Source organism: Amphibalanus amphitrite, unplaced genomic scaffold (assembly GCF_019059575.1).
Source record: "Amphibalanus amphitrite isolate SeventyFive unplaced genomic scaffold, NRLGWU_Aamphi_draft 001674F_arrow, whole genome shotgun sequence".
NCBI classification, from domain to species: domain Eukaryota; kingdom Metazoa; phylum Arthropoda; class Thecostraca; order Balanomorpha; family Balanidae; genus Amphibalanus; species Amphibalanus amphitrite.
The window spans coordinates 61,769-88,625 of NW_024883167.1; the positions used below are offsets into that span (position 1 = coordinate 61,769).

General features: G+C 48.5%; 1 protein-coding gene across 2 annotated transcripts; it reads left to right on the top strand.

Moving 5' to 3' along the window:
* Window positions 1-3,288: 3,288 nt before the first annotated feature.
* Window positions 3,289-26,800, top strand: LOC122374563 (rho guanine nucleotide exchange factor 16-like). Of its 2 annotated transcripts, none has more exons than XM_043353375.1 (3): window positions 3,289-3,480; window positions 20,196-21,119; window positions 25,128-26,800. In XM_043353375.1, the coding sequence occupies exons 1-3, from the start codon at window positions 3,418-3,420 to the stop codon at window positions 25,272-25,274; spliced, it is 1,134 nt and encodes a 377-aa protein (XP_043209310.1). In that variant the 5' UTR covers window positions 3,289-3,417; the 3' UTR covers window positions 25,275-26,800. The 2 variants fall into 2 exon arrangements, with proteins under 2 accessions (XP_043209310.1, XP_043209309.1); XM_043353374.1 differs by lacking the exon at window positions 3,289-3,480 and adding an exon at window positions 10,752-12,501.
* Window positions 26,801-26,857: the final 57 nt, after the last annotated feature.

The following is a 26,857-nucleotide window of genomic DNA, read 5'->3' on the forward strand; positions in this document are numbered from 1 at the left end:
TCGAGAACCAATAGGCGAAGCGAAACGCACGAGGCGGCAAACGAAAGAACGCGACGAGACGCTTCAGATGAGCACTTCAAAGTTGAATTTTGAGGTCACAGGTCGGGTCAAGGTCAGGTCAAACACCTGAAATCGGGCTTTCAGTAGCATGGACTTCAGGGCTTCGCAATGGGCGCCTCTCGTCAGAAACTCTGTCAAAACGGTGCACAGTCCATCAAATAAGGCCTTCAAGAGTGTCAGCTCCATGTAGGGCCCGGGGGTCAGTCAAGCATAGGTTAGGGTCAAGGTCAGGTCAACCGGGTAGACACATATCCCCGAAAATCAAAACTGATATTCGCAGCCTATGACACATGTTTTATGGGTAATTTGGGCCGCAGAACACGATGGTGACATTCATTTTATCATAGGTGTACGTGTTTGGCTCAAAAAGTTCAATTTAAGAAATTCATGTATCATGGTCGTGAAGTAGTCACGAGAAATTGTCAAGATTCAGTTCAAGATTTTGGAAAATGCGGAACGATAATCAATAATCGAAGATAGCCATTTGATTGATCATGGTATTGGCATTCTAATGGCGTTAACGGCATGTCTGTATGTCTATTCTGTGATTTTATATGATTTTTTGAACATATGCCGTTTTTGGTCGAAAACTCAGAAAAATCATGACGTCACGAAAAGCTCGATATCTCAAAAATTTTCCGACTGATTTTTTTTTTAACTTTGCCACAATAAACTTAAATCAAATCCCTACAGGTACCCAAAATTGGGCGCGCCTGCGGCGCGCCGTTTTTATGCTATGGCCCGGCGAAAAAAGTGGGGGCGTTTAACGCTCCCCCCCAGCAACTCGCGGGTTAAAGGTCCTGGGTCATCGGTTGACACATGACCTTCCAGGTCAGGTCAATGACCCAAAAGTTGGGGAAATCGGGACCTCTTAACCCTCGCCCGTAAACGGTGTTTTGCCACCTTCGCCAATGCAGGGGGGGGAGTTGGTGCGACCCCCCTGGCGTTTGAAAACGGAGCGTCGTAGAGCTTAGCGGAAAGGACCAACGGATTGCTCTCAACGAGATCTCGCGATTGGTGGTATATTTTTTGGTCCTAGGTCAATATTTGACCTACTTATGATCATTTAAAGTCAAATTTTCGGAAAAATCTAACTTTTTCATATTTCCGCGCCGATTGCGGCAAAACCGTAAGAGATGTCGACTTGAAACCTTCACTATCGTGATCCTTGATCTATTCTCTATCGTTTGGTGTGTATTTTGATGTCATAACTCTAAAAATGATGCGTTGGGAGCATCGGAAGTCTGCAAGGTCATTTGTGCGTTGGGTCACGTCAGGCGTGTGACGTCACTGACCTGACCCTGACCCAAAATGAACTACAAGAAACAACCGACGATGCCTGAAATGGATAGCAAATTCGAATTCAGGGCATCAAAATACCTCAAAAAGGCATAGGCAAGTGCAAGAAGTCATTACAGGTCAACCGAGGTCACTGACCTTACCTTGACCTTTAGTAACTTTCAAAATGTCAATGGACATTGTGCCAATGTCAAATCAGCCAGTTGTGATTCTAAAACAATCCATCAGTGTGTCAGGTCAGTGGCATTTATACCAATGTGAAGCAATCTCCAATTTAGCGTAAATCTGGCCGGAGGTTGTTCCCTTTATGACGTCATAACTCCGTGACCTGACATGACCTTGACAAAAAAAAAATACCAAAAGTTGCGCAAAGGATACCCCATAGGGTATTGAAAATTTGAGCAGGCTATCTGAAACGGTTCGGCGTGTAGCTAAGAAAAACCTCAGGGGGGGTGCACCCCCCCCCCCCCTACATGGGCGAGGGTTAAAACGTCGTAAAATAAAACGTGGCAGCTGTGGTTTTTTTTTCGGGGCGCTGATCACGAATTTCATGTAAGTTATGATCATAGATGATGTCTCCATGCAATTAGGCCAGGTCGTGTCAGGTCAACCAGTACCTACCTAAGGGTTTTGCCGGGCATTCGTAGTAGGATGGCAACCGCCTCTGACAGCTTCGTAACATGTTACGTAGCATGTTACAGTAGGTGTAAAATTGATCAGGCTCGTGGGTGTAGATACTGAAAGCTTCGTCGCGATCGGCCGCTTCTTACGCAAGTTTATTCGCGAAAAAACCGAGGGGGGTCCGGTCGACCCGCCCCCTTCCTATACGGGCGAGGGTTAACACCCGTTAGAACATTCAAGAAGAAGTTTTGGTGCCTACGTAATCTGTTGCGAAGCCATTAGTGGTGATTGACACCTACTAGAGATGTCAATCGGATACCGACTTTTTGTTATACCGATACCAAACCGATACCAACTTGGTACCTATTTGGTATTTCAATCCTAATGTGTCTGATATTTTGTTGATATCATGAACCCCCACTAATGTATAAGACGCTAAGAAATCGGCAAAAAGTTAGTAGGTTTCCCTCATGTTCCCAAGTTGGTTTGGTTTCGGTATTTCTCCATGGTTTTGGTTGGTATTTGCCATTCGGTATTCCGTATCGGTATTCCGATTTTCCGGTATCGGTATTCCGATTTTCCGTACCTAACTGACATCACTAACACCTACCTTCTATAAAGGCGGCAGGGCACCTACTCGTCGGGCCTAAGCTGACGCGACCTTGCATGAGAAAATCATCCTTGATCAAAACTAAAATGAAATTCGTGATCAGCACCCCCCAAAACCAGCAACCTCACTTTACGAAGTTATGACAGCTTTCGCTTTGCCTATATCAAAGCTCTATAACTGAAGCTTGATATAGTGAACATTGACGGCAGGAGCCAGTAATGTAGACGCAGCGTTGCAACAGCGTTGTTGTTTTGTTCAACAACAATATTTGGCGATGGAAAAATAACAAGGTCAACATGGTATCACCATCACCCCACCCTCCCTCCTCCCCACCCCTAATGACCGAAAACCCCCAGGCAATGCGCCGCAGTCGGGTGACCCACCGCGGCGCGGCGCGGCGGGCTGCAAGAAACCACGCGTCACCGTCTCCTTTGACGTCTCGTAGTACCTATCTGTCTAGGCAAAATTCGGCAAAAGGTTAGAGTTGTCCCCGATGCAGAAATTACCTACCTATTGGAGAGCATTTTGATATGTGTTTCCACGCGTAACGCCGCGTAACTCATTTTGTAGGGTAACAGGTTGCTGAATAAACTCCCTGAATCAAAGCACTGTAACATTTTCAGCACGTCGTCCGAAAAATATTTACCAAATATTTTTGGTAATTTTTGGAAATTTTCGTGCATACCATCATCTTCCTCATTGAATAGGGGAAGTTGGGGCAATGCCGGAGTTGGGGCAAAGCCGAAATTCGAGATATTTCGAAAACCGTACGACATTGATGCCAACTGTCAGTGATGCTCTGAAGCTGAAGTGACTACAATTATCACATGTTTGTTACGAGTCGTCATTCGGAATACTTCGGCTGTGAGGGCGCCAAGAGCGTTTTCAAGGTACGTTTCCCTTGTACTACATGCGCCTTTGAAGCTGCATTTCTTGCTCATTATGCTTCCGTTTGTCTGGCCAATTCGGTCAAGTTATCTTCAGCATGTCTTTGCATAAGTGTGCTGCCTACTTGAAATTTATATAGCACGTTGAAAAGTTATGGGCCTGCAAAAGAAAGTAGGGGAGATCCGTGTAAGACGCCCAGGGTCGGTAAGAGGCCCCATCGCTTTTTTTACCAAACCAATAATGTTATTTATTTTTTAATGTTCTTGTAAAGCAGAAGCCCTCTTGAAACAACAACTCACGAAACCTGAGGTATCAGGTGCGTCGCAGCGACTTTTGGTAAGCCTGTTTCTGTTTTTGCCCCTTTACTTGCTAGATATATGCATCTTTATCACCCTTATATATCTGAAAAAACAATGGCTATCAAATGCAATCTTTTCTCATCGAAATTGTCACATGTTAGCTTCAGAATAGACCATGTTCTGGTGCGCTGCAAATGTCTCATAAACCATAAATATTGTGGACGTTAAAACACTGTATTTTTTTAAGAGGCCCTCCCTTCGAGGATGATAAAACGCCCCCCGATAAAAAACGCCCCCGATGCTAAAACGCCTGCACCTGCGGCAGGCGTGGCATTCTTTTTTCAAGGAGTTTGTTTTTGTTTCTTTTTTCTGTTTCTTTTCTTAGAGGTTATAGGTACAATTTTCGTTGGTCATCAGCGTTTGGTTGTGCTAGTTTTCGCATTGTTCGAGCGCTTTGGAAGTGTTATTGGTTTCGATAACACCGTATTTGCTTAGCTTTTCGAAATAAAAGGCCTTGCAGCTGTGTTCGCAAAGCTTCTTTTACAAGTCGACTTGACTTTTAAAACGCCCGAGGGGGGGGGGGCGTCTTACCATACCCATAGTGTAAGAGGCCCTTTTGCAACTTTTTCCAAAATGTTAAAGTTTACGGTTTGTGTACCCCCTAGATTCATTTTGAATGCAAATATGTATGGGAAAATGATGCAAGCTCACAGCGCATGCACACGTTAGCGCTTAAATATTATCAGTTGTCTAAAAATAGTAACTGAGCTTAAGGGGGGGCCTCCTGCACCACTCTCCCCTATGACTGGCTGGGGTAATGCCGAAAACGTGCAATTGCGCACGTCAAAGCACGCTACGTGGACGTTACTGCCGTAGAATAGCAACGCGTATTTTTAGTCACACAAATTACATTTTCAACCGACACAACGGCCTGTTACCTATAAGGAATGATTTACCTGGCAATTTCTTATTATATCACACAATTATAACTTACAGTGTGCACCAAGCGTCCTCAAGCTCTTAAAACGCGTGTCAGCTTTGATGAATTCTGGATAAAGTTTTCGATAAAATGGCAAATCATCAATGTCGGCATACCCCGTAGATCATTTCTCCCATTTTCGGCTTTCCCCGCAGTCCGGGGCAACGCCGAAAAAATCACTTGTTTGATATTTTTAGTTTGTGCGCTAAACGGTATGCGAATTCATCAAATGCGCCTGGTATGTTTGAAAGGCAAAAGACTGGCCTCTCGAATGACGCCAACAAGAATAGCTTATGTTGTCTACCTTGCGTGCTACGGGCGTCAGAAAAAAAGTATTCGGCGTTCCCCCAACTTCCCCTACAGATAATGAAGACATATCACAAGTTATAGCTGCTGTTCAGGGAAACGAGTGAGCGGGCGTTTCATTGTCATGTGCTTTTTCGCTATATCCGGGAAGCAGGATGCTAGTCGGCGCAATGCTACACTTTGTGGTGTTTTGAGGTGTAAGCAATCATTTTTGAAATGATTTAAGCCTGAAACAGACTCTTTCCGCAGTCAGGAAATCGCATGCGAGAGCCTATTCAAATACATGGAAGCACGCTCGCATCAATCGCACGCACCTCCCGCAAGCGATTGATGCGAGAAGAATTATAATGTATTTGAATAGGCTCTCGCATGCGATTTCCTGAATGCGGAAAGAGTCTGTTTCAGCCTTTAAGGTCGGGTTCGGATGCACTAGGCAATTCTACGTGAAATGGATGACAAAAAGTGGGAATCAAAATACTCGTATTTGCCACTTATGTCGTGCTTAGTGCTAGAATGCCATAAGTCCCCACGGTGCACTGGCTAAGGAAGGAGGAGAGCACCCGCGCCCCGCTGGGGGGGGGGGGAGGCAGAATCTGCGCCCTCCCGTTTTTCGCCAATAACTTCTAAACGTCAACGACGTCAAACTTTCAGTACCTTATCATACATCAATTTAAAACGTTTCCTGAGAATTTAAGCGAAATCCGTCGGAAATTGTTTGAGAAAATGACGCTTTAGTGACGTCATGTCCGCCATTTTCGGCTCAAAAACGGAAAAAATTCAAACGCCGCTAACATCTTCATTTTTAAAGGAATCAAGACGTAACAAAAAAAAGGTTATACGTGATTCTACTTTGTCTATCAAATAGCTATCTCGGATTTATGAAAATGTTAGATTTTGGCCCAAATAAAATAACTGACTTTTTGGGAAAATAATTATAAAATCCAAAATTTTGAGCGTATAAAAAAACGGAAATATGTCAGAAAAGTGGTCTATGTGCACCTGTGGTGCTGTGGGGCAGTTCACCACATATCAGTGACTGGATTTTACGATAATCAGAAATGGAGAATATCAACCTGGTGCGTGTTCCAAAAATTCAATCAGTTCGATCTAAACGGCCCCAAGTAAAAGAATTAATTTAAGGAGCGGGTTGTTATATTTAAATTACCAAAACGAAGTCAAAAACCAAAACAGCGTATCAGACAATGGAGCGACGAAGAGACGAGAATGAAATCCAAGTTTGCCAAATATGCCCTGCCTAATCTAAGTTATAAATCCCGGACAGAACGGGCCAAATCGCGGAGCCAGACGTGACGCGTCTGCTCGGGCCAAGAGCTCGGCCAGAAGTCCCGGGGTAGCGCGCGGCCCGACGCAGCGGGCCGGGTCCAGACATGCGCAGAAGCACTCGGACACCACGTGGCTGCCGATCGGAGCGCGGATTGGTCACTGGCCGACGGCAGCCACGTGGCTGCCGATCGGAGCGCGGATTGGTCACTGGCCGACGCACTGCGGCAGCGCAGGCCGCAGACACGCGGTCGCATCGTGATGGGACAAAGTTCACGAACAGACACGTCCTGGGCCGCCCCCCCCCCCAGCGCCGGGGCGGGGTAGCGACGTCACAAGTCGGCGCGCGAATCGGTCTGCGCCGGGAACTCCCGTGCCGGCCGGCGACACACGTGGTTACCACAGTACTCACCGCCTCAGCGCGGAGCGCATACACGATAAGCCAAAACAATCACTTTTCACATCACTCGGTGCGCGACGCGATCGACACTTCACTGCGCGACGCAATAATCACTACACGGTACGGCGCAACGCAATCGTCACTGCACGGTCCTGCGCGACGCAAGAATCACTACACCGCGCGACGCAGTTATCACTTCACTGTCGGCGCCACGCGATCAGGATCGTCCTCGAACGCACGTACGCGGGCGCACTTAAAAGTATCGGAAGTCCGGTTGCGGCCGGAACTGCACGCGGCGGCCGCTGCGGGTGTGCACCGGCGCAGCCGCGGACGGCTTGTCGTCCTTGGCCGGCGATGCGGAAGACGTCACTCCAGGTTTTGAAGTCCTCTTGCTGGACGGTCTTGTAGTCGTCGGCGTCGGTGTCGGCTCGTCGGGCGCCCCAGTAGCGAGGGGCCCGAGCGAGGTCGACGGTGACGGCTGCTGCTCCGGAGCCGTAGGCTCGGTACTGCTCGGACCAAGCGTGTCCTCAGGTGGCGGCATGTGTGCCGGTTTGAGTCTGTCGACGCTTACAGTGTCGTGGGCGCCAGTCGGCAGCTCCAACGTGAACACTTTAGGGCTGCGTCTGATGACTCGCATGGGGCCGCGGTACGGGGACTCCAGAGAGTGCCGCACGCGGTCAACGCGTACCCACACGTGTGTGCATGTCATGAGATCGGGTGGCACGTGCGTCGGTGGTGTGCGGGCGTGGTTCGAGCCCTGTGATAGTGTGACGAAATCGATTTCTGACATACGCTTTGCCAGTTCTTGGACGTACTTTGTCCCGACGGGGACCTTCTCGACGGCGCAGCGGGGAAACAGCACCTGCGCGCCTGTGACGGCAGTGAATGCCGAAAAACCCGACTCTGCTGGCATGGCTCTCAAACCTAGCAAAACGACGGGTAGCGCGCGCAGCCACTCTTGCTTGCGCGCCCGGATGGCAGCTTTGAGCGTTCGGTGGACTCTTTCCACCATCCCATTACATGTCGGATGATAAGCAGTGGTTCGGAGGCGATGGAAACCTATCATTGAAGACAAGTGTGAAAACAGTTCTGATTCGAATTGGGAACCGCGGTCTGTGACAACATGCAGTGGCACTCCGAATCGGGACACCCAAGTGTCGAGGAAAGCAGAGGCTACACTTTCCGCGGTGATCGAGACCAACGGCACGGCCTCGACCCAACGCGTGGCGCGATCGATGCATGTCAACAAATAACGAAATGGCGCGGTGAAGGGGTGCCCGTGGGGTACTGACGGGGGCAGCGGCCCGACTATGTCTATATGTACAGTTTCGAACCGCTGCGAGGGCACATCAAATCGACCGGGCGGAGAACGAGTGTGCCTGTGCACCTTGGCTTCCTGGCATGCTTCACACTCCTTCACCCATCGCGCAATGTCACGGCGCATATCATGCCAGAAATAGCGAGAGCTGATGAGACGGGTGGTGCCTTTCCTACCCGGGTGTGACAGGCCGTGGAAACGATCAAACACGGCGCGCCTGCACGCCTCTGGTACATATGGGCGTGGATGTGGTCCAGTGTTTTCACACAGGACTGTGATGTCGCCAGACAGTGTCACTGGCTCCAATCGGGATGTGTCCTGTGGATTTGAGCGCGATCCTGGACCTGACTCAGAATCCTGGTGCTCTGAATCGGCACTGCCGGCGTCTCTATCCTTTTCCTGCTTCTGAGCCGCCGCGATAAAATGGAGGTCACACGCATCGAGCGACACTGCATTTACCGGGCGACTGAGGCAGTCCGCCACCACGTTGTCACTGCCACGAATGTACGAGACCTCCGTGATGTATTCCGTGATGACACACCAGTGGCGCTGTTGGCGGTCAGACTTAGCCGTGTGTGGGCTGTGAAAAGCGCGCACGAGTGGCTTGTGGTCTGTTCGCAGGGTAACGTGGCGGCCTTCGATCATGTCACGAAAATGTAGTGTGGCCAGATAAGCCGCGAGTAGCTCTCTGTCATACGCGGCGTACTTCTGTTGGGCCTGACTGAGCTTCCGTGAAAAGAAGCCAATGGGAACGGGTACTCCGTCCACAATCTGATGGAGCGCGGCACCCACCGCGACTTGTGATGCGTCAGTAACGAGCTCGTACTGCTCGCAGTGTGGCACTGGGTGTGGCAGAGTGCAGGCGCCAGCCAGCGCTGCTTTACTGTCACTGAACGCCTGAGTCTGTTCCTCTGTCCACGTCAGTTCTTTGCTTTTTGGGTTGAGGCGAATCAGTTCGGTCAGGTGGAACGTGACATCGGCGAATCGAGGAATCATACGCCGGTAGAAGCCGATGAGTCCCAGATAGCGACGCAGTGACTCTGAGTCATGCGGTAGAGGGAGGTCCAGAATCTCCTTCACTCTGGCCTTGGGAGGTGTGACACCTGTGCTGGTGACGTCATGACCGAGGAAAATGAGTGACTTCTTCATGAACTCGCATTTCTCCAGTGAGATGCGAAGCTTGTGTTCAGCCAGCTTGCTGAACACGAGGCGCAAATCTTTCTCATGCTGCTCCTGGTTCTCGGAAAATACCAGAATATCGTCAAGATAGACGAACACGCACGGCACGTCTCGGAAGATGCCGTCCATGACCCTCTGGAATGTGGCACCTGCGTTGCGAAGCCCCATTGGAATGAAGGCGTATTCGTACAAGCCGAAGGGCGTGGTGACGGCCGTCTTCTCTGAGTCAGCGGGGTTCATAGGCACCTGGTGATATGCACGGAGCAGATCGATTTTGCTGAACCACTGAGCGTTGTGGAGCTTGGTTGAGAGGCTCTGAATGTGCGGCAGTGGGTAGCGATCCGGTTTGGTTACGGCGTTGAGCGCGCGGTAATCACCGGTGACACGCCACTCACCAGGGGTACTCTTCGGAACCATGTGAATGGGTGAGGCCCACGGGGACCTAGACGGACGGATCACTCCTGTTTTGAGCAGCACATCGAGTGCTTGCTTTGCTGCGGTTAGTTTGTCGGGCGGCAGCTTGCGTGGGCTGGCGAACGTGGGTGGAGCGCTGCCGGTGTCGATGAAGTGAGTGGTTTTGATTGGCGAGTCTGTGTAGTCCGGCTGGTTAGGGCTGAGAACAGCGGGGTGATCCTCGAGGATGGGCCGCACTGCCTCAGGCACCTGAGCAAGATCGTTTATCACCAAATGAACAGACTCCCCGGTCGTCGGTACACCGGGAGCAGAGAGCAGAGTGGTGGAGTCGCGGAGAACTTGGGAACCACAATCGACAACCAACGAGTTGTGAGCGAGAAAATCGTTACCGAGTAGTGGCTCTGTCACTTCAGCCACTACACACCTACAGATCAATTTTTAGAAGAATCGGTTCAAAATGTGGGAGTTATTCAAAATGTTATGACGTCACGACACACAAAATTTTTGGAAAAATGAATTTGTTGGAAGTTCTAGACTTAAGCACAAAAATTGGGCTCTTAAGATCCGCCTTGTTGAGAGCTTTCGATTGCCGTTTTCCCCTTCTTTCTACGACCATCGGTTCGGAAGTTAGGCAGGGGGCAGAATCTGACACCCCCCCCCCCCCAGCAGGGCGCGATTGGCTGAATAGCCCAGCGGGGCGCGGGTTAATCCCCCCCCCCACACACACACACATACTCTAGCTTAGGTATTAGGTAGAGTATATATGCTGTATGTAGTATAGGTACGAGTTTAAAGATTGATGGTGCAGGCTGGGGATGCATCCCTTGTCCTCCCCACTTTCAACGATTGTGATTGTTGAGCGTCGGGCTTTCGCAACCAAAGTTCAAACCACTTGTGTTAAAACTGATCTGCAATCAAGGTAGCGTGTTGCCGTTGTGCGATATGGTATCAGTCAGCACTCAGCACTGGAGGTCCCCTGAAGAGGTGTAGATACTGTCTGAGGTTTTGATCCTCTGTACCACGCCTGAAGAGGTACTGATAATTTGTACCCACTGTCACGGCAGAGCCTGCGCAGCGGCGGAGCTTGTGACGATGATGCAGTGTGTGACGACCGGTTGGGGCGACAACCGCGGAGCCAACGAGGTGGCCAGTCGTCGTGCATTCCACCTGTCAGACAGTGATCTGATGTCGAGGTATCCGTGACGACCTGCCGTTTCAGGTGCCAGCCTGTTTTCTGACATCAGACGGCCTCTGATATTTTGCAAGCCGGCAGGTGTCTTTGGATGCATCGAGAAAGATGGGATATCTTATGGCAGTGCCGCGGTAGACGTGAAAGCGAGCGTGAGACGTGATTTTACAGGAAAGTGGTTGGTTTCATGCAAACTTATTCGGCAGATAACCCCCGTCGGGTTCGAGAGATTCAATACGCCTATGGAAGACGTTTGGCGGGCAGATCTTGGTCAGATTATCACCTTCTTTCGCACCAAGAACCCCAAATTGGCATTGAGTGTCTGGCAAAACCTGTTGGCTCAGTTATCTACTCTACTAAACGAATATCTAGAGACTGATAGTCAAGTGTTATGGAAGATGCTCCTCAACGCGGTCCCCAAGCTGCTGATGACGGGCTATATCGCAGAAACTCAGACCATGTGGAGGTCGCTCACAGAAACGCTACTGGAAACCAGAGGAGTGGGACATTTATACTCAGCATTTGACATGTGGAGAACATTGCTAGACATGGCGCCGAAGATGCTGGCAAAATTTCCTGGCGATGTAATTTAGCCAATGTGGACAGCCGTGTGTCAAACAGCGGTTGAAATGGCGTCGGGTGCTTTTGATCCAGAGCGAGCACCACTGGCTACTTCACCGTCACCACATCAATCACTGGCGCAGGTGCTACCGCCATCACCGATGCCAAAACCGTCACCGGTGCAAACACCAACGCAGCCAGTGCCGCCGGCGCGACCGTCACAGTCGCGACCACCGTTACCGACGTTGTTACCACCGGAACCCCTGCCACGAACATCCCTCTCACCAGTGCGTCCGTCACCAGCAGAGCCGAAAGCGAGTCGCTTTGATCCGGAACGGACACCGCTACCGCCTCTACCAAACGAGGAGCCATCACCAACACCAGCAACGTCACCGTCACCACCTCCCTCACCATCTCTGTCGCCGCTGCAGCCACCGTCACTACGACCGCCACCACCGGAACCCCGGCCACGAGCATCCCTCTCACCAGTGCATCCGCCGACCCTCCCATCACCAGCAGAGTCGAAAGCGAAAGCCGGGAGCCGAAAGCCGTGCTTTGATCCAAGACAGACACCGCTCCCACCACCTCCACCAAGTCTGCAGCTGTCGCCAGTAAGGTCATCGTCATCATCCCCGGCGCTGGTACAGTCAACGTCACCGTCGCCGTCGGCATCACTGTCAGAGGCTCAGTGCCTTCCACCAAAACCACGCCCGAGGTCAAAGCCGAGCTTGCAAAAAACTCAGTCCACTCCATCGGAAACAACAGCTGACGCAAGGCCAACCAAACCAGAACTGAAACCCAAACCGCAGCTCGTTAATCGAAACCCCTCCATAGCCCCCTCAATGACGCAAGCAGCACGTGCGGTGCTCAGACCCACTGCGAAGCCACCGCCACCTCCTGTGGCGACCACGTCAGGTGACGACGCACCCAGGACAGACCCCGAATGGGGAAAGAATGTGACGCAGCATGTCCTCACGGAGCTCAGTCACAGAGGTGTCGGGGCCCCGCAAAGAGGACAGCAGGCGGTCCAGCCGAACCTCGCACAGGACGAGCCAAGATGGGAAACGGGGTCTCGCAGTCCTTCGCAAACACAGACGGTAGGTAATTAAATATAACCCATCAAACTCTAAATAGCCTGAGATTCAAATATCCCGGAGGCTGTGGGGTATTTCACCACACACCACTTGCTGGGGAGGGGAGGGACGTTAAACGGCCCCAGTCGATAGGACTGGAGAACTAATAGGCGTAGCGAAACGGGTGAGGCGGCAAACGAAAGAACGCGACGGGACGCTTCTGACGAGTACTTTAAAGTTGAAGTGGAAGTTGGAGGTCACAGCTCGGGTCAAGGCCAGGTCAAACACCTAACATTGAGCTTCCAGATGCATGGACTTTAAGAACCTTGTACTGGGCGTCTCTTAGCAACTGTCAGGATTGTGCACAATCTTTCATTCAACCTTTGCCCGAGTGTGTGTGTGGGGGGGGGGGGGGGCATTGTTTTTATCACACCTGACAGTTTTTTGCGTGTGTAAGGAAAACCGCAGCGAGCAACGCCATGAAACTTGGTCTATAGCTTACCATGCATCAATATGACATCGTGTGTGTAATTTATGACCCCAGGACATATAAAGTCAGGTCACCACGTCAAGCCGACCCGCGCCCCGTAGGGGGGGGGGGGGGGCGAAACGGCCCCCCGTGTCCTTTTCCCTCGATATCTCCTAAACGGCTGGAGATATGGCCACCAAACTTTCAGGACCCCTCCGGGCATCAATTTTACACAATGTGACCAAAAGTTTTTCCAGAGGCTATGATAGATTGGTCACAAATGACGTCAGAATGACGTCATGTTCTGCCATTTTCGACCGAAAAAAGACCTTCGCGAGAAGAGCTGTCAGGCCTACAGCTTCGAAGATACAGAAAAATGACCAGACATAAAAGGTGTAGAATTAACAGGGCTACAAAACTGTCATCTCGGATTTTTTTTTTAATTTTTGAGTTTTGACCCCCAAAAATCAAAAATGCCATTTTTTTCTATATTAGCCAACAAAAAAGTCTTTTGAGTTTCGAAAAACGGAATATATGTGATAGTACCTACCATCTCCTATCTACATACCAAATTTCAGATCGATATCTCGCTTTTTGGCCAAGTTATAGCAAAAAAACTGTGCAAAAATGATGACGTCAAATTTTCAAACTCAATTTTTGGCAATTTTAGACCACGTAGGGCAAAACAAAGACCACCATTGGACTCCCCGTGACGAGCTGCATCGAATGGGTACCCATTTTATGCAAAACTATCAACTTTGAAATTTGACCTAATTTGACCTGACCTTGACCTGACCTTGACCAAAACGTGACTTAAGCTGGCTCCAAAGGCTGCCTGACCCGCATAATCGCATTTGTCATATAAAATGGACCATAAAACATGTATCACACGACACTTTCATATTGTGACCTCCGGTGACCTGACCTCGCTGTGACCTGACCTGGTATCAGTGACCTCAGATAGCAAAGTATGTGTTTGACGAACAATGTACCATCGATGGTTTTCAATAACTTAGCAATTTACTCGATTTCACAACACATTTCTTGAAATGCCTGTGACCTGACCTGTGACGTCATCGGTTTGACCTAGGTCAATGAAATTTGGTCACAAGGTAGTTCCCGGGTGGAGCTATCCAACGCCGTTTGAATTTTGAAAATCCGCTGGTAAATTTCCGAGATCTTAGGGGGGGGGGGGCCTACGGCTGGTAGGGTCCGCCGGTAGCCCTACGGGGCGCGGGTTAACCGATGCCTCTATGTAAAAATTGCGATTCTTTTGTTTGTACAGTTTATATCCTAGAAGTTTGAAACCCGGACTATTCCATGAAGGAGATAGTACCTACCAGCAATTTTCAGAGCTCGGAACTTGGATAGGGTTAGGTCGGTTTTGCGACCTCTCCATTTTCAATACGGAAAAATGAAATACCCCTCTTTTGAATAATAACGCAAACATCGGGATACAGGTACAAATGACACACTGAATCGGAAAATTGCACCCGTGAGCCCTTTTATGCCCCTGAGGTCATTTCAGGCTCTGAAACGTCTCCAACAGTTCTTTGACAATACCTTTAGGCAGAAACACGCTAGAGCTGTAAAAACAAGTCAGGCGTGTTCAACTCAACGATACAAAGCGACTGATATGCAGTTTAACCCTTTTTCTGACCTTGAGCTGAGGTGAAATTTTGAAGTTGACCTTTTCAGATCAACTCATAGTTCAGTTGACGTGTTTCGACGAGAGAAACCCGATGCCGATAAATTTAACATAAAACAAGCCTGCTGTCAAAAGCTATAAAAGTAAGATATATTTCGCAAAAAAATGTCAAATTTTGAGGGTTTTGCCCTCAAGGAGGAGGATCGTGTAATGCTTGAGTCAGAAGCTATTGCAGAATCATTGTTTCCGAAATCCTCGCCGTCCGTGTTATGGAAAAGGCCCTCGCCTGGCAAGGGTTAAAATAATACCACCATTTAAGTGCGAGATACCCAGGCAGTTGCCGTTGTATTTCGTCAACCTCCACTAGCTGGGGAGGGGGGGGGAGGCAGCGTTAACCCGGCCGGGCCCGGGGGGTAATCCCAACCACCGCAGCCCGGGGGGGGGGGGGGCGTTTTTCGCCCCCCCCCCTGTCTAACTCCGTAAATAAGGGAGCTACGGAAACAAAAGCGATACCAAACGAAAGGTCCTTACGAGACGATTGTAATGCACCTAAAATTTTTGACCTCAGGTCAATTTTCAAGGTCAGAGGTCAAGGTCAAAGGCCAAAACCGGCACATGTGTAGTGATCTCAAAGTAAGCCTTCTAGAGGACGGCAGGCTGCATCAAACCGGCAAAATTGGGTGTCAAACGAAAGAAGAGAATCTGAGGATTCTGAAAATGTGCTCCAAATCAAAGGTCAAGGTCAAGGTCACGCTCAAAATTGACCTCAAACTTGGCACTTTTGCGCACATCTTGCGTGCTAACTTCCAAGATGTTTTGAAATGTTTTGAGGCTTATCAGTTCCCTATTTGTGGTTCATCTTACGATACAAGGCTGCTCAAAGGTCAAGGTCACAGAAGAGTATCCCTGCTAGAGGCTATTTCACTGATTCAAGCTAGTAATAATGAATAAGACAATTTTGCCATCCGGAAGCTCTAAATGAAGGCTTAGAGGAAAATAGATGCCAGATTCGTGATCAGCGGGTACAAATCCATCATAAACGACCTTTCATGTGTCAAGGTCAACCAGAGGTCATTTGAGGTCACATGAGGTCAACATGAAACTTGACCTTTTCCGAACAAAATATATATCATTCGACGCGGCTTGACAAGGCGAATGCGATGGTACCACTGCCGTAGCTCTAGGACCATTTTTGTCGAAGTTATTTGCGAAAAACTAAAACCACATTTCGGGGTCGTTGACCTGACCTCTGACCTCAGGTCACCAAAACTATTTTTCTATTTTTCTCTAGGTCAAACGCTACACAGCCGTGCTCGTAATTTGTCTTTATCTCTAAAACTCTATTTTTAGCAGCTATTTGAAGTTTACGTCTGTGACGCCGATTTTTGCCGTGCAGGGGTCTAGAAAAATGGACCTTGTGACGTCATCAAGGGGGATAGGTCCAAATTTTTTACTTCAGAAGATGTCAAATTGATGGGAGAAAAGGTACTGAAAGTTTCGCCTTCCTATCCCTAAGCGTTCGGGAGTTATCGCAAATATTCGCCAGGGGGGGCGAAAAACGCCCCCCCCCCCGGGCCCGCGAGGGTTAAACGAAACGACCCAGCCAATAACTGGGCAGTCAAGTACGGCGGCGAAACGGACGAGGCGGCAAACGAAAGATCGCAATGGTACGTTTCTGATGGGTATTTTAACGTCGAAACTTAAGACCACAGGCACGGAATATATAATAGTCTACGACACACCGCCACTGGGGCGCGGGTTAAGTGACTGGGTCTCTGGGCACCTGAGTGCAACGCAAAGCAGCGATGGCTCGCAAGTACTGATATGATACCATATCACATGTTTTGCACTACATCCTTGCAATGGATGGTAACATTGAAGAGCCAAGGTCGGACAAGAAGATAAAGATGTATCTAAAAACAGCTCGCAGCAGACAAGTGAATGTGATTACAGGCTATGCCATTGCTTGAACTGGTGTGCCTTTTTTAGAGCATTGGTGATAACGTAACGACCTAGTAACCAGCCAAAATGCTGGTAATTTCTATTATGACTTCTGACCTGTGACGTCGTCGGTGACCTCGAGGTCAATGAAATAAGGTTTCGCTTGACAATTTGTCCAGGGCTGTCAGAGCCGTTTGAATTTTGCAATCGGCCCAGTGGTTTCGAAGATAGGAGGGGGCTCTAGTCTGTAGAGCCCCTCTCCCTCCCCCCAGTCAACAGCATTTGGGAAAATATCCAGTCATGCGCAGTTTAATAGCTATGCCAACACAAGCTTTTAACCCGCGCCCCATTGGCGCGGGTTATCTTCAACATGGAGCGATTATTAACCCCCCCCCCCTATTAACCCCCCCCCCCTCCCGTTTTTCTGCAATAACTTCTAAACCGCTAGACATATTACCGCCAAACTTTCAGTACCTACCTTCGTTTGTATCAATTTGACACCTTGTGTCAAAATTTGAGCTTCGTATCTATCATAGGTCGGCCAGAAATGATGTCAGAGTGACGTCATGTTCGGCCGATTTCGACGCAAAACATTGAACCACGGGAACCGCTCCCAAGAGCTCAGTTTTTGAGCTAGATTCAATTTCTTTGCGTAAGAGGACTCAAAATGGACTGCGCTATCAAACCGCCATCTTGGATTTTCAAAATTTCCAAAATTTTGAAAATTATTTCAAAATTTCCAAAATTTTGAAAATTATTTCAAAATTTCCAAAATTTTGAAAATTATATAAATTAAAATTCAAAATTTATATTTTTTTTTTGACTTCTCGAAAAAAACCGGAATATATATGATAGAACACATGCTTATGACTTACTCTAGCAAGTTTAGGCCAGATATCTTCAAAAATGGGCAAGTTATACGCAGTATAGCAAAAATTTCACAATTTTAAATTTGTAATATAAATAATTTTACAGTACGAATTTGACATCGTACACCAATATAGATAGCACTGTCGTGTTCCTGAGCTCAAACTGCATCCGATGGACATGTTTTTTGTTGAAAAATTTCAACTTTCAAATTTGACCTTTTTTGACCTGAAAGTGACCTGACCTCAGCTATATTCAGTTGAAAATGGCCTCAAATGACACAAGTGACACCGAATTCGAAACATATGGCCTAAATGGACCATAAAACATGTGTCACGTGACCGACTTATGATATAAGCTTTCCGTGCCCTGGGATGACCTGACCCTGACCTGAAAATCAAAGTACAAGTTTGGTACCCTCAGGGTATCTAAAGTATTTGTTCACGAGTGTGTAAACCAAAAATGAGCCTGATCTGACTTGTAAGACGGCGGCCAGAGCCCAAAATGTGAACAAGCCAAACATCAATAAATTTACTTTGACCTGACCTGTGACGTCATCAATGACATCGAGGTCAATGAAATTAGTTTTCGCTCGACAATTTTTCCGGGTCTATCAGATGCCGTTTGAATTTTGACGATCGGCCCAGTAGTTTCGGAGTTAGGGGGGCTATGAATAGCTCCCCCCTCCAGTAAGGCGCGTTATACACAGACCCCAGTGGGGCGCGGGTTAATTAAAGGGACTATCCCACCTTTAACATGGGGTTTGAGTTGAGATAGCCAAGTTTGCGGCGAGGTTCAGAAACCACAATCTATCTAGGTTGCAACCCCCGCGGCCTCTTGGTGTTGAAGAAATTCGCTTCCATTATTTGAAAATGGGCCTTGTGCAAGGCCCTATCTTCAACATGGAGCGACCGTTAGTGTGACGTCACCTCGTTTAGTCATTCTGATTTAAATGGGTTTGTTCGTTGAAAAATCGCTTAAAACTTGGTCTGAACTTTGTTGTGGTGCCTACAGAGTAAAAAGAATCAGCATTATGACAGTAATGTGGCCTTGGGAAGGAGGTAATTTTGGGCTGTGACGTCACATATTTGAAAGTTTGTGTTTATGAATATACCTATTTATGAAAGTTTGTGAATATGGGAAGCCTAAGATGTTTAATGAAAAATAAATGCCAGAACCGTGTTCCTGGTCATCCAATCTATAAAGTCGGGCACAATTTAACTGGTTTTAATAACATTTTAGAAGGTGGGATAGTCCCGGCAGGCGGTGAGCCTACCAGCCACCTTCCGCGCGGTGGGGGGGGGGGCATTTTTTTGCCCCCCCCCGTATCTCCGAAACTACTGGACGGATCCGGAAAATTCAAACGGCGTTCGATAGCCCTGTCAAATTTGTCCACAGGAACCAAATTTCATTGACCTCAGGGTCACCGATGACGTCACAGGTCAGGTCAAAGATAAAATGTTCACCGTTCACGGGGCTTCTAGGGAAAGCGCTATAACACCGGGTAAAACGCATTTTGTCGAAAATCAGCGATAAGGCGTCAGTTGTCTAGTACATATGTTGCTATTAGAGGTCACTGGTCATACCAGGTCAGGTCACAGGTCAGGTCACCAAAGGTCACAAGGGTCACCACATGAGCCCAACTTTACTAAGGTTATGCGATGCATGTTTTATGGCCAGTTTTTTCATTTCCAACTCAACGATGCTGGTTATAAGACCATCAGGTACGGTCTAGGTCACTTTCTGGTGGAGGTCAGGTCAAGGTCAGGTCAAAAAAGGTGAAATTTCAAAGTTGATATTTTTGCATAAAATGGGTATTGATTCGATGCAGCTCGTCACGGTGAGTCTAATAGCGGTCTTTGTTTTGCGCTACGAGGTATAGAATTGCTAAAAATTGAGTTTGAAAATTTGACGTCATCAATTTTGAACAGTTTTTTCGCTATAACTTGGCCAAAAAAAGAGGTATCTATCTCAAAGTTGGTATGTAGATAGACGGCGGTAGGGACTATCACATATATTCCGGTTTTTTGAAATTCTATTTCAAAAAACTTTTTGGGTTTTCTGGCTATTATATTCAAAAAATCTATTCTTTGATTTTTGGGGGTCAAAATAAAAAAAAATCGAAAAACCGAAAAAGCAGTTTTTGTAGCCCTCTTGATTCCACACCTTTTATGTTGAAACATTTTTCTGTATCTCTAAAGCTGTAGGCCTGACAGCTCTTCTCGCGAAACTCTTTTTTGGGTCGAAAATGGCAAAAATGACGTCACTCTGACGTCATTAGCGGCCAACCTATCATAGCCTTTGGAAATTTTCTTTGGTCACCATGTGCGCTAGCTGCTCCCGGGAGGGTACTGAAAGTTAGGTGACGATCGGCGCAGCGGTTCTCGAGATATATTGAAAAACTAAAGGGGGGGCAAAAATGCCCCCCCCCCACCGCCTGGAAGGTTAATATCCTACCAACTGTCGGGTCAAGATGCACGTCACTTTGAAAGAACGATCTAAATTTGAAGAATTTGTCACAGAAACATCTACAATCTACATTGATTCGGTTCATTTATACTCTGAAGTCATTAGTTCTGAAACTTAGTATATTTACTACTTTATGCTACAAAAGTTTCTTAGAAACTAGGTGTTGTGTGTCCTCTTTCCATGATGTCTGATCAAAACCAGCAAGTTCAAAAGGTTACATAACAATTTTCTGAAGAAAAAAAAGGCCGATGAATGATGATACCGTTCCGTTTCGCACAACTTGCAATATGATCTGACTCGCTGAAAAACTTCGTTCTTTTTCAGGCAGTGAATGGTGCCTCCAGGTCCGTCCGAGTTCATTTCTCACTTTTCTCCGCGAACGGGGCGTCGCACGCTGAGGAGCCGGCCAGCACCGCGTCCAGCACCCCAGCGCACCTCCCTCAGCGGCCAGTGCCCCGTTCTCCGGGTGCTGCCACCGCGCCTCTGAAGTCTGAAGGGCCAGTGCTGCATCCGCTCTCCTCTTCAGCGTCTCTGACTGCGGCCACGTCGCCCTCCTCCCCGGGCGAGCCGCCGCTCTGGTGCCGACTGCCCTCCGTTGTCAACAGCGGCGTCCTCGACAGCCTCAGCAGCGACCAGAGAAAGCTGCGAGAGACTCTGTTCGAGATCATCAGTACGGAGGAGTCGTATCACAACTCTCTTCAGCTAATAGAGCGTCATTTTCGGGAACCGCTTCGGGCGCTGAGCCAGAAGCCGACTTCCACGAAGGAGAACGGGCAGAACTCGATCAGTGGGATAGAATTTCGCGAGCTGTTCCAAAACCTTGACGAAGTGCGCCGGTGTTCTGCGTCGTTTTTGACCAGCCTGAACAACATACCAATGGACGATCTCTCGGGCCTCTGTGATATTGTCCAGGAACACGCAAAGTATCATTTCTACCCGTACAAGGTCTACTGCGCGCGCAAGGTGCAACAGGACCGTCGTCTTCAGCAGCTGACTAAGCGGAGCTCACCCCTCGCCGCGCTGATCGCCCGCCTGGAGACATCCCCGGAGGTGCGTGGCCTGGGTCTGCCGGCGCTCCTCCACCTGCCCGTGCAGCGCGTGCAGAGGCTACCGATGATGCTGGCAGCTGTGCTGAAGAGGATGCCACTCGACCACCCGGAGAGACAGAGCTGCGAGCAGGCGAACCGGGCGCTCACTGAACTCGCCAGGGACTGTGACGAAAGTGCAGCCCGAGGAATCGGGAGCATGGTAAGTGAAGCGTCTAGTTTCTTCTAAAATGACCATTAACCCTCGCATGTGTAGGGAGAGGGGTCGGATGGACCCCCATGGTTTTTCGCGAATAACTCGCGCAAAAAGCGGCCGATCGCAACAAAACTTTCAGTACCCTCGAGTTGATCAATTTTACACCTACTCTGCAAAATTTCATGACCCTGACCCAAGTGACCTTTGACCTGTGACCTATTTCTCGAGCTCGACGTCATGTTTGGCCGGAATCGCGATTCGGCGTATGTTGGCTCGCATTAGCCGCACGTTTGCAAGCTTCTCGTGGTTTCAAACGCTAAAACATGAGATTTGATGCTGCTCCCATGCATTTGGGTGGATGTCAAGGTCACCTGAAGGTCAGGTCAGGTCACTGACCTTTTGTGACCTCGGTTCACTTTTTCGAGCTGTACATGTTTATAGGCTAGCTTTTGGAGCTGAATTCGAATTAAGCAACCATTGGAACATTTATGAAGTAGTGTTGGTGCCTTCGTAACATGTAACGAAGCTGTCAGAGGCGGTTGACACGTACTACGAATACCCGTCACGACGCCTACTGGTTGACCTGACCTGGCCTGACCCGACCTGATCTAAATGCTTGAAGACATCATCTATGATCAAAACTAACACGATATTCTTGATCAGCACCCCGAAAAAACCCTTAGCAGCCACACTTTACGACTTTCTAACAGGTCCCGATTTTCCCGACTTTGGGTCATTGACCTGACCTGGAATGTCAACCAATGATCTAGGACCTTAAAATCGGGTATCATCGGCTTCCTCTCGTCACGGGCAACACGCTCGTTTTTTCCGCGAAGCTCTAGCTTGATCAGGGGCCAAACGGCAAGGGGGTCCAACGACCGACCCCCCCCCCCCCCCAACACATTACGAGTAAAAGCTGGCAAACGCAGCACACATGCGAGGGTTAATGCGAAGTTTTTCTAGCTGCATATGTAGGGGACATTGGGGTAAGATGCCCAGGGTGGGAAAGACCCCTTCTAGCGGCAAAACAAATAATCGAACCTGGAAATTAATGTTCTTGGCCAGGGGCGCGGGAACTACTTTCAGACTGGGGGGGGGGGGGGGCACACCATGATAGAGATCAACCCAGGGTACCCCCAAATTTAGTTTTCTCGCCGGTTTTAGACCACTTATTTTTCATCTCTTGGCATTTTCAACAAAAAAAGAAAACATTTGCAAAAAAGTGCGGTATTCCGTCTTAAAGCTGTGGGGGCACCGCCCCCACGGCCCTAAAGTTGGGGGGGCAAGCTGCCCCCACTGCCCCCCCCCCCCTGGTTCCCGCGCCCATGTTCTTGGCGTAGGTAAAGCGGAAGCCTGCCTTGATAGCTGCACAAAAATTTGCAATGCTCAGTTGGGCAACGGTTGGCAGGTGTTTGCATGCTTTTTATTTGCTGCTTTCAAAATTGTTTTGGTGTCAAAACATTGTAAATATCAAAGAAGGTAAATAATTTTTATGCCCTCGCTATGGTCGTGCTACACCAACATGCGTGTACTGTGTCCCAACCATAGTTTGTTTGAGGGTGTTGTTTTATGGCTAAGAAATTGTACTGATTGAATGGTCCCTTGGGGAAAGATGATCCCTGCCCTGATGGGTAAAGGGCCCCTAAATCTGTGGGCTGTCTTTCAAGCCAACCCGTCGAATCATTTATTACATCCTTGTGATGAGAGACAAAAGCCGATCTTCAATACGGAGAATCCAATGCGGTCGGGTGCTCCCCATGCCGGTCTCTCGGGCCACACAGAGGGAGGCATCTGACTCTGAGAGCCCTCACGACGGTGGGCCCCATTATTGGCTCCAAGGCCCCTCACGACATCCTTTGAGGACTCCCACGCTGGCTCCATGGGCCGCGCTGGCATCTGAGGTCCCCATGAACGATGGGCTTGAGTGCCCTCAAGCATCATGAAGACATATGTATAAGAGCCCCACAACGGTCTCCGAACGCCACCACGGAGGCTTGTTTGGCCGCGCTGGATTATGATGGCCCTAATGATGGCCTCTGAAGCCCCTCACGCTTACTTTTGAGGGCCCTTTCGATGGCGTTTAATCTACCACAGGCTCGAAGTGACTGTTGATTCGTTCAGGCAATTCACGTGCCCGCAGGGGCATCTTCCCCAACGCCATGGGGGGCGTCTTTCTCACCCTCTGGGGGTAAGATGCCCCCTTTCATTTCTTCGGGAAAATGCTTAATAGCAAAAAAAGTTATTATATTTCAGGCACAAGAGTGTGATATTTTTTAAGAGAAAAATGATGTTGGATTCCGTTGAAACTCCAAGGTTTTTTTTATAAATGTAGCTCGAATGTTTGAATGGACGGAATGACAGAGCCGGAGCCCACGCTAAGCAGAGCTTGTTGCGTAGACCCCGACCTATACCGTCCGATCGCGCAATTCCGGGTAACGGGAGAATTTAGATGCCAAAGTTTAACGTGCCCTTCAAAGCCGGACACGGCCTGTCCCACTCAACTGACTTCAACTGGCTGCGGCTGCTCCCACCAACCGCAGACCATCCCCGTCAGGAGTCTCAATTATCGAGCGCCGGAGCGTCTCGAACCCAGGCTCTCACTACCGGGAGTCCAATGCTCTACCAACAGAGCTACGGGACAGGCTTTTGCTTTCCGATCGTCATTTTCAAATAATTTATGACATTGCCAACCCCTGGGCATCTTTCCCCACTTTCCGTGCACAGTCTGTCTTAAAAATAGCGCGCAAAGTAACGGTGGGTTCATCAAGCCTGACCGAGGAAGGACTGCTAAGTTTGAGTCACCGAAGCAATAGACATCCTCGTCCATTCCCCAGGTCAATTGGTTCGGTGACTTTCGAATTATAGCAGGCCCTTCCTCGGTCAGGCTTGATGGATCCGCCGTCACTTTGCGCGGTACTTTTAACCCGCGCACCGACGGGGGGGGGGCGGATATCCGCCCCCCCCCTGAGGTTTTTCGCGGATAGCGGGAAAACCGCGGCGCGTAGCGCCGCGAAATTTGGTATGACTATTCTCTCATCAATTTTACACATGGTGTGCAAGTTTGAACCTCCTAACTTTTAAGGTCAGGTCACCAGGTCACTTTGAATGACCCAACCTCAAGTCACTTTTTTGCAACTTTGTCACCGTGCCAGAGCTACAGTAGATGTCGGAGGCCTTTGAAAGTCGCAGGATGTTATTAGGTCATTAGTAGCTACAATTTGTATATCTCGGAATTTTGATGTCGGTGACCTAAGGTCAGGTCAATTTCGCGACCTCCCCATTATAAGTCAATGGGGGAAAAATCAACTCCCTGTTTTTACCACTAAAACGGGTCGGAATGGCCCCATATACCATACATGACTTCACATACGATCAACCTTCACTACCTTGAGGTCTGTTTTGCTGTTGGGCAGCTGTAAGGTCATGTGACGTCATCAAAGGTCACCAAAGGTTTTTTGCCAATAACTCCTTACAGGAACAAGATACAGCCGCGCGGATGGTCTCATTGTGTTCAGCTCGTCAAGACGCATCGAATGATATACATGATGACCTCGAGGTCACGTGACCTGAGGTCAACCTTTGACCTTGACCTTTCGAGGTCAACATATATGTCATTCGATGCGGATTGACGAGAGGATCACGATGGTGCCCTTAGTTTGTTCCTATCTTGACTACTTCGAAAGTTATTCGAGAAAAACCATCTCCATATCTAGCGCCGCCATTTTGACTTTTTCGACCCCTGTGACGTCATCTTTGACCTGACCTGAAAATGACCTTAGTAAAAATTGTAGACCTTGTCCGTGCGCATCCGATGCCGTTTACCGCTTGTCGCTATCTTGCTTCGTTCTCGAGATCTCAGGGGGGGCGGTCATCCGCCCCCCCCCCCCCGTCGGTACTAAGTTGGCGCAGACCCCCGTCGGTGCGCGGGTTAAGACAGACTGTAGGTACATACATTCCTCGCTGCGTTTCTTACAGCTAATCTAACATCTCTGTTCTCTCCTGCCCCATTTTCAGAAGTCGTTTCAGGATAATGGCACCACTGACCCATTCAGGGTCTCAAGGCTTCGCCTATCACGGCGGCGGTGGGGCGTGCACCGTCACGGCAGCGATGTGGGGTCACTCTCACTATCCATAGGAAAATATACACCCCTCGATTGGTAATTTTGCACTTTAGGAGTACCAGTATCCCGATTTCTCATGTATGAAAACCCGAATAGAAGTAATTGTGCACCATTTATTCTGGGTTCCTGTACCATACGGCATACGTACACTTATGATCCTTTTCCCATTCCTTAGAGTAAGTGTACCTCGAAGGTTCACACTTCAGTGTATCCTGCAAATTCGGAGTACCGTTATCACTTAGAAGAGTTAGGTATATTTCTACCTTAGAAATAAGAATCCGTCGTGATAGGGATGCATTACCAGCATTTTCTTTTTTACTGTCTTGTTATTGAAAAAGAGGTGTACCTACTCGTACGTGATAGGTGAAGTTTGTGACGAGCTGTGGATGACCGCAGGCGCAGCAAATCCGTAGCCTATAGCAGGGCCTTGTCTAGCATGTTAACTACTCACTAACTAGTACTAGGGGTGGGGGTGGGGAAGCTGCCTCGGTAATTTAACGAATTGTCCCCGGAGTCATCGACTTTTGCCCCCTATACGAAAAATGGAGCTTCACAAAAAATGGATCCGACTCAACTCATTCAACTCAAGGATTGGTGGAAAAGCAAAGCAAGCGGGGCACCTCTCCACATAAAAAACATGACACCGCCGGGTTAACACTTCCGTCTCCGGTGGTGAATTGGTGAATTGGTGAATAATGGCCGTTTTCACGACGGAACTTTCGCGGTGGAACCTATTTGATAATTTGATAGGTCTGGAAAGTGTCGTGAAAATGGCTATTATGTATCTGAAGCCCAGACTGAAAGTTTCTTGTGAATGCGTTGAGCGGTTTTGAAGATATTGCAGAAAAACGAACTTCGGTTCTGTAGAGCTGTAGAGACCCCCCAAGTCATGTGCAGAATAACTTTCAGTCATATGGTTAGGAAAAATGTTTTATTAGAAGCAGCATCTCGATAACGAACTATTTCGCTCAATACAATGCCCATTCGTCTAAAATGGCGTCCAAATACAGTTGTACAGAGATATAACGTTCTACCGACACGCAATACATCGCGATCCCGTTTCCAATACGGCATAACTCATGATTCTCAAATACGTCTTCAATGTTCTTGAACATTGAACATTCAATGTTCATTGAACATTCAATGTTCATTGAACATTCAATGTTCATTGAACATTCAATGTTCATTGAACATTCAATGTTCTTGCTTAGGTGTGAGCAATGCGGAAGGAAAGTCTCATGCAAAATAAAAACGTATTGACGTCACAAAATATCTCCGATGCCGTCGTACCTCACAGAATGTCATCATACAACGTCAAACGTTTGACGCAGCGATGTGTCTTTCCTCGCTATAATATGGAAGAAGGGCAACAATTACACATCACCTCAACGTGGGTGAGCAACGAACCACCGCCTACGATCCGGGAGAAACGCGGGGAAAGATAGAGAAAGGGGACAAGGAGGACAGGGAGAGAAAGAGTACATTACTACTACAGAAAGAGAGAGAGAGAGAGAGAGAGAGAGAGAGAGAGAGAGAGAGAGAGAGAGAGAGAGAGAGAGAGAGAGAGAGAGAGAGAGAGAGAGAGAGAGAGAGAGAGAGAGAGAGAGAGAGAGAGAGAGGAGA